We start from the raw sequence: 8,458 nt of genomic DNA, 5'->3' as shown, positions 1-8,458 counted from the left end.
TGAGCAACTAGGTAAGGGCCTGCGTCTCTTCTCAACCCAGCATTACCAATGTAATTGCCAAGATTCTGGCTCAAATGTGATAAAAAAAAAACATAAAGCTAGGCCATGGCCCTCCCGTTCCTTCCCCTATTTCTCCCATACAAGACTAATCCCCATTGGGATGACCCCTTGTCGCTCCCTTCCCCCTAGCGAAACCCCCACTAGATCATGTAATTGATGCAGGAACCCAACCAGATCATGGAATTGATGCAGGAACGAGACCGAATTACATACCAGAGAACCGTTGCTTGTCCGCAGCCAAGGTGCCTTCGCCCCTCTTCAACTTTGAGTCGCCTTCCGTCTCCACTACAATTCTCACATGTCGAACACGTCGAATGCCTTAACCATCTCCACCACCCTGCCTTATTCCTCCCTCTACCACCTTTCCAGACCAAACTGTCCATGCATTCATGGCTAAGGACACCGCACCCCCTGACACCATCGAAGCCTGATGCCTCTGACACCATCTCTCGTCCCGATCGAGAGATTATCAAATAAATATTATTATTACATAATTTAAAATTAAATAATATTAAGTTACATTTAATATTAAATAAAATTAATAAAAATTAATGAGAATAATTGTTATTATTAATAATTATAATGATAATAACAATATTTTTATTGTAATAGTGTTTTTTAAATATTATTTCTATTATTATATATTTATTAATGGTAGATATAAATGAAGCCTTCCATGTATAACTTGGATTTATTATCCCTTGGGGTTTATAATGCATTAGGTTTTATTATTAAACCCAATGAATTAATATCATAAACCCAAGGGATTAATAGTAAAAATCCAAGGGATTTAAAACCTTAGGGTTTTAGTATTAATTCCTTGCATAATTCCTTATATTATCCCTTGGGTTTATAATCCCTTGTGGTTTTAGTATTAAACACAAGGGATTGGTATTATAAACCCATGGAATGTAAACTGTAAGGGATTATTAGTAAAAACCCAAGGGATTATAAACCTCGGGGTTTTTGCCATTAGTCCCTTATTTCTATTGTTATAAATTTATCGTTGGTAGATATAAGTGAAGCCTTTAGTTATATCAACCACATTAATATTTTTAATGTAGTTTTGCTAGGGCATTAATGTATGTTAATATACATTAGTGTACATGAATGTACTTTAATTAATATACATTAGTGTGCATAACAATAATGTACATACACTAAAGTACATTAATGCACAGTTATGTACATTTAAATACATTAATATACATGCTAATATGCACAATAATGTATACTTCATATATTAAATGGACAATTATTGTATATGGAAGTTCATATAAATATTAATGTGTATTTATAAATGTGGTTGATATAAGTCTATAGACGTTTATCAACCAAAACCAAATTTATTAATGTGATTGTGTTAATGATAATATAAATGGTATTATTAAGAACAAACATATAACTTTTTTATCTTCATATCTACCCAATTTATTTTCAAATCTACCCAATTTAAAGAAAAATCAAATCTAATCATTAAATCTGTCCAATTTTGAAAAGAATATAATATCTACGATGCAAAACTTTTCTCAAATTTAAAACTCTTTTCTCAAAGTTTAAAACTCAAAAAACATCAATTTCAGAAATTTTATCTCTTAATTTAAATTCAATCTATAATTTTATATATTATCTTAATTTATATTCAATCTATAATTTTATATATTTATTTTTAATAAAGTAAATATATTTTCTCTTTATTTCACTTTTATTTTATATATATTTATTTTAATTTTAAATTTTAATCTTAATTTTCTATTTTATCTGAGTGCTTAAATTAAAAATTGAGATGGACATTTTTTTTTTTTTCAAAAGGTGGAAAATTGAGATGGACATGGTACTTAATTGTGAAAAATAAATAAATTTACTCCCTCATTTCAAAAAGCAACAAAAATGAGCTCTTTCAACTTAAAATATGATTCGATTTTAATTGCCTTTCGTTGTATAGATTCATTAAGATTTTATGCAACGACAAAAGGCAGTCTCTTTTGACTTATTCTTAAGTGGTGTTGTCGCAATCAACTTCCCGTCCGATATCTTCGACGTAGGAAAATTGTAACCCTTATGCGGTCGCAACCAACCATTGCACCGGACCTGTCAAATAAAAATCCGACTCTGCTATCATAAAATCTGATCCGGGAATCTAACCAATCTGTATGATGGAAATATGTGGAGGAGTCGGCAGCGGGTCACAGTCACTGGGTTGGAAACATACACACAAACGACAACAGCAACCAGGATAAGATTTTTCTGGTGGAGGCAAGTTGGACACGCTTCTAATTTTCATTCAGTGACAGTATTCAACGTACTAGAAAATCAGAAAATTAATTCTACAAGTTCAACTTTATATAAGGCCATGCTTTCCGGGCACAGCTGAACTCGGCACAGGCACAGACGTGGTTATGGCGACGCACATGAAATCAGTGCTTGGCAGTGTGTTACTTATAGTGACTCTAGCTGGTACGTGTATGCGCTTAGCAGTTGCTGATCCAGAGACTCCCACCGTCTGGAGCAAGTGTGGAGAGAGCGGCAATTATACATATAGAAATGGTAGCCCGTTTCAGCTTAATCTGAACAAGCTTTTGGATTCGCTGGTGAACAATGTTTATGCCACCGGATTTAATACATCTAGTGTTGAAGGCCAAAACAGCAATGGTGCTGTTTATGGGCTTGTCCAGTGCAGGGGAGATTTAGATTCTGCCGATTGCAAACAGTGCGCATCCACGGCAAGGGAAAATCTTGTTCGGGCATGCCACAACACTTCTGGATTCATTCAACTAGACGGCTGCTTCTTGCGTTATGACACTCATAACTTTTACAATGACCTTGAGAGTAGGAAGAATACACCAATAAGTGTTCTCTGCAACACTGGTAACAGCAGTCGGCCACAGCAGTTCACAGATGCTATTAAGGCCCGCCTCTCAAATATTACCCTTGAAGCTGCTCAGAGTCCCAAACTTTTCGCTGCAGATGCAGCCGATGAGCCTTCTAGTTTAACGGGGAAGATCTACAGCTTAGCGCAGTGTTGGAGAGATCTGTCCCACACAAGCTGCGGATCGTGCCTAACTTATGCCTTCGAAAATATATTCAAATGCCAAAGTGGAGCTCTTGGGGCACAATTCGGATCTCAGAACTGCTATTTGCGTTACGAGGTTTATGAATTCTTCGACAATTCCGTGATCTCGCAACCTCCAGCAGAAAGTCCTCCCGTATCCTCTGGTATATTATTCACCTACTTTAGGATGATCAATAATCTAGTGGTTTAATTCTTGGCAACTTTGCAATATTTGTTTAATCAATAATATCTGTGCAATTTTGCAGAACGTAAAAAATCTAAGACACTTGCGATAATTCTGGGCGCAGTAGCCGTCGGTATCCTTGGATTAATTGCTTCCATGGTGATTTTGAGGAGGAAATATTTCTCTAATCTCAAAGGTACGGAAGAGAAGCCTGTAAAATGAGTGAGAAAATCTTCCCTCTCCCACAAAGCCTGCTTTCATAGATTTGGATAGTGTGGTGGGGATGGTACATGGCCAAGTTAAACGTCCTAGAATTAATGTAAATACTACTCCGAAGACCCAGACAAAACATCAAGCAGTCCAGCAACTTCTCCAACCGGACCTTCCGATACCCAATCTGGAGGTGCTGACCCTTCGTCATGTGTTCTGGACGCGAGATGACTGACGAGCAAGGCCTCTCAGTATTATCTTTATCTTCGTTTAGTATAAGATGACGTTATTTTAGCTTTTGAATTATGTTATAAAGATCTTTAAATCAGGGGAATTAGTGAAGCACTTCAGAGTCATTTAAATCCAGTGGGATGCATAAGCTGACGGAATTGTACGCTCTAGCAGAGCATTAGCCCTTTTGGGCATTTAGAAATCTTTGAAAGTTCAGTTATCCGCCATTTTAAAGGCTAGAGTTGAAAGCGGCCTTCAAACCCAAATTGTCACAGTATCTGTAAATTATCTTATAGAACGATCGGGACTTGTGTAACTAGTGCAAAACCTATTGAACTTGTTTATCTTTTATCGCCGCAAGCAAAATGGCAAAAGAATGGTATAAATGTTTACTCTGTATATAATTCAGTGCTCTCAACGTGTTTGGTTACCATAAACTCTAAAGTGCATAATTTCTAATTATTTTGGTCTGTAAGTCATATGGACTTTATTGTTCTTAAAATCAGTCTACATGCAATTTAATCGGGATTTATTAAGAGTTGAGAGGTATCTAATCTTCGGATGATGTGAAGACTTTTTTTTAAGTATAAAATTTCAGGAAAAGTTTGCACCTCCAGAGATTTGATCCCTCTTGGAGTTTGATAGATCAGAGTTAAAATAGATCTAGGCTGGTTATATAATAATATATAATATCTATATTTGTATCTTTGTGTCTTTTGCTTATTCTCTTTCTATATTTCACTCCCCAAACATTCACACTCTCTCCCTCCCTCTTCTTCTTGCCTCTCTCTCTCCTCTCTCCTTGTCACTCCCCCTCTCTCTACCTTTCTCTCTATGTCTTTCTTCTTCCTTCTCTTTCTCTTTCCTCTCTCTTGAGTCCTCTCTCTCCCTTTCTCTCCCCATCACTCACACACGCACTCTCTCTCTCCTCCATTTCTATGCCTCCCTCTCTCTCCCTTTCCCTTCTCTCTATCTTCATCCCCAATTATTCCCTCTATTCCCTCATCTCTTCTCTCCCTCTCTCTCTATCCATCCATCCCTTATCATCCCCTCTCTCTCTACCTCTATCTCCCTATGTCTTTGTTCTTTCCTATCTCTCTCTCCCCCTCCAACTTCATATCTCTCTCGCGGCCTCTCTTTTTCTCTCTCTCCCCTCTTTTTCTTCCTACCTCTCTCTCCCACCGCCCTTTCTCAATCTCCCCCCATCACTCTCTCACTCTCTCTTTCTCTTTCTCTCTCCACCCTCCATCTTTGTCACTCTCTCTCCCCCTCTTTCTCTCTCCCCCTCTCTTCCCTTCAATTTGCTTATTATCATCACTTGGATCCTTAGTTAAGATAGATCTATGTCGGTTCTTACTAATATTTGTACTATATAAATTTCACATCTTTAAATATAAAAATATTCTCATTCTTTATTTTATTAAAACCTTAATTTAATTTATAGGGGAATATTTTTAGTAGTCATAGGAGAGAATGTTTATATGTATCTCAAAACTAATTATAACCATTTTCCTATTAGTAACAAATAAAAAATGTTATAAAATTAAATTAAAATAAAATATTTTTATTGTGAAATAAGTTATGGTTTTTTGGCACGTGGTATTGATGAGCCATAGTATTGGCCCATGTTATTGGAACAAAGTCTATTTACAAGTTAATAATATCCAATGATGGTAAAGTGGGGGTGAATATTGATGGTTAAGAATCTTGTCATATTGTTATAAAATATTTAGATTGTAAAATAAGATATGATGTTTTGGCATGTGGTGTTAAGTCATGGTATTAGCCCATGCTATTGTAACAAAGCTTATTCACAAGTTCATAATATCAATGACAAAGGGGTGAATATCCATGATTAAGAATATATTGTTATAAAATATTTTCATTTTGAAATAAGTTATGTATTTTTGAGCATGTGGTATTGATAAGCCATGGTATTGTAACAAAGTCTATTTACAAGTTAATAATATCCATGGTAAAGTGGGGATGAATATCCATGGCTAAAAATATTTTCATATTGTTATAAAATATTTTGATTGTGAAATAAGTTATATTTTTTTGGCATGTGGTATTGATAAGCCTATAGTATTGGCCCATGGTATTATAACAAAGCCATATTTTTACAAGTTAATAATATCCACTGTAAAGTGGGGTGAATATCCATGGTCAAGAATCTTTTCATATTGTTATAAAATATTTTGGTTATGAAATAAGTTATGGTTTTTGGGATTGATGTATTGATAAACCATGGTATTAGCTCATGGTATTGTAACAAAACCACATTTAAATTTTTAAACTCATTCCCATACTTTTCTATATTGGATTGTAAATGTGCAATAATAAATGTGTTTTATATATATATATTAAATTTATAATACATGATATATATTTAATTTTATATAATATTTTTTTTATTATTAATATAATTATATAATTTGAATCTTTCGTAAATGTTTAAGGTCGTTAAAATATTTATATTTTATTTAATTTATTAGCTATTTATGTAAAGTTGAGAATATGTAATCCCATAGACTTTTTGATTTCATCCACCAAATTATATATATAACCAAGACTATTATGATATTGTGAAATCTAGATCATATATATATATATTTATTAAAGAACAAAAATTCTCGAAGCCTTACTGGAAAATAAATCGCATCTAGTGACATAAAAAATATTTATTAAAATAAAAATAAAATAAAAAAGGGATGTAAATTTATAATGCGTTAAAGTTGAACCTGTTACGTCAGGACTCTGGAGTTCAGAGGCACGATCATGGAAGCTACGATATTTTTGTCCAATTGCAGGACCCATTGAGCTACCATCTTTGAGTGCCGAATCAGCTTCGGAGGTCATGAAAAGCAAATCCACCGTTGTGTTTTTTTCTACAAAGGCGTCGTTTTATGGACTCAACTCGGAGCTTTCCGATCAAAGATTCAAATTCTCCTAGGGGCTACCAGCGCGAGCCTACTACAACTCATGCCAGATTGGGTGTGCAGTTCTACAAGCGATTTTTGGAATTAACTGGGGCTCGAATTGAGGCAAAAGACCCTGGATCGGAGCGGAATGAAAATGGTTGATCCGAACTTTCTTCAGTCAAGGGTTTTTTGGTGGGAGGTGCATATATGGAGAGTAGTTTTGACTGCTACCTACAGTTCATCATCCAGATATAGTTTCCTTATGTGTAGCCTTCCCCCTGCTGCCTACAGTTCATCATCCAGATACAGTTGCCCTATGTGCAGCCTTCCCCCTGCGACTGTATGGAGTTAAACCTCAAATCAATATCTCGACGTCAAGGATATGTAAGCTCTTACATGAGTTCATCTAGGAAAACAGATCCTTTCTCTAGATCTGGGAGAGTTTACATGGATCCCACCCAAATCTTTGAATTTGTGGAATATGTCAAAAAAATGAAGGAAAGCAATACCCGTTCACGAGATCCGACAGTAAAAAATTCTAGATCTGTTTGTTGGAGAAGACCTTCAATTTTTTCTCAAAACCTTAGCTAGAAAATCATTAATAATAAAAGTTTGGGTTGGAGATCTGGTTCAAGATCTTGAGTATCATATTCAAGCTAAGCTTGCTGTTTCAGTTAACCTCCAAAGTTTGATTTACGAACGGAAATCAATGAAAGATGACTCCAATATGCATAATAATGGCATTAAAGATGATTCATCCATTATTTTATCACAAAAGGAGGAGGTTGTCTTGGATCTAGTAACACAAAAGGTCTAACTTCTTTCAAGGATGTAGTAAAAAGAAGGGTTGAATCTGATATCAAATATGATTAAACCTCTACTTTTCCAAGTCTCTTTATTGTGGAACAAATGAATCAAGTGTTGGCTCTAACATTAAACCTACCAAAGGTTAATGAATTCTACTATAATTTCCATTCAAGAGGAGTCATATGCTGATATAATGGTTTTTGGCCCAACAGGAAGGACCTATATAAATGGATCTTCTTCACTTGGATTGAAAACTGCGATATTCATCTATGTTCGCGGGGTTTTTGATCCGGATAGAAAATGACATTCACCCATGGTGTACCCATGGTATTCATCCACCCATGGAATCTACCCATGGCATTGTAAATAGCATCCACCCATAGTATTTTCCCATGATGTTGTCAATGGCATCCACACTTGGTATTCATCCTCCCATAGTATTCATTCACTCATGGAATTTACCCATGGTATTGTAACTTACATACACCCATGGTATTCATTCACCCATGGTATCTACCCACTCATGGAATTTACCTGTGGTATTGTAATAAAAAATGACTAGAAGTAAGAAGTCACAGTTTGTAACCAAGATCTCGATCAGTGGTATCAGATTCAGGTTGCAGCGCCATGGGAATGAGAGTTTGAAGCATATTTCAGTTTCAAATTTTTGTAGCAATATTCAAAAAAATTCATGCAAGTGATATGACCTCACAAGATAATTCTAGAAGGTGTAAAATAGTTCATTCGAAATTATTTTCTGTTGGCTTAAATGTTTTTTTACGAAATTGGATTTCGTTTCCCCGTTTGAGAGATATGAGCAATTGAAGTTACACATGTCTAGAACATTGCATGACCACGCGTACCATGAATTTGTGGAATTATTTTCTCACTCCACATGTCATCAAATTTTAAGTGTCTTATATCAATGGAAATATCTTTTCAATACCTCAAATGGGTCTTTGACAAAATTTGATTTCATCACCTATAGAAAAG

The 8,458-nt window shown here is 35.2% G+C and overlaps 1 protein-coding gene across 1 annotated transcript; it reads left to right on the top strand.

Annotated features, from left to right (window-relative positions):
- Positions 1–2,405: 2,405 nt before the first annotated feature.
- Positions 2,406–4,086, top strand: LOC149237170 (cysteine-rich repeat secretory protein 38-like). The gene is made up of 2 exons (XM_089372595.1): positions 2,406–3,276; positions 3,379–4,086. The coding sequence occupies exons 1-2, from the start codon at positions 2,460–2,462 to the stop codon at positions 3,516–3,518; spliced, it is 957 nt and encodes a 318-aa protein (XP_089228721.1). The 5' UTR covers positions 2,406–2,459; the 3' UTR covers positions 3,519–4,086.
- The last annotated feature ends 4,372 nt before the right edge of the window (positions 4,087–8,458 follow it).

The sequence above is a fragment of the Pinus tabuliformis genome, chromosome 8 (genome assembly GCF_031772625.1).
Source record: "Pinus tabuliformis cultivar Carrire ecotype Pingquan chromosome 8, CPIR1, whole genome shotgun sequence".
In the NCBI taxonomy this organism is placed as follows: domain Eukaryota; kingdom Viridiplantae; phylum Streptophyta; class Pinopsida; order Pinales; family Pinaceae; genus Pinus; species Pinus tabuliformis.
This window is presented reverse-complemented; position numbering and strand designations above follow the sequence as displayed.

Excerpts from the sequence above, each read along its gene's own strand:
- LOC149237170 (XM_089372595.1), top strand. The coding sequence starts at position 2,460 with ATGGCGACGCACATGAAATCAGTGCTTGGCAGTGTGTTACTTATAGTG. Across the intron at positions 3,277-3,378 it reads AAGTCCTCCCGTATCCTCTG|AACGTAAAAAATCTAAGACA; the intron begins GTATATTATTCA and ends GCAATTTTGCAG.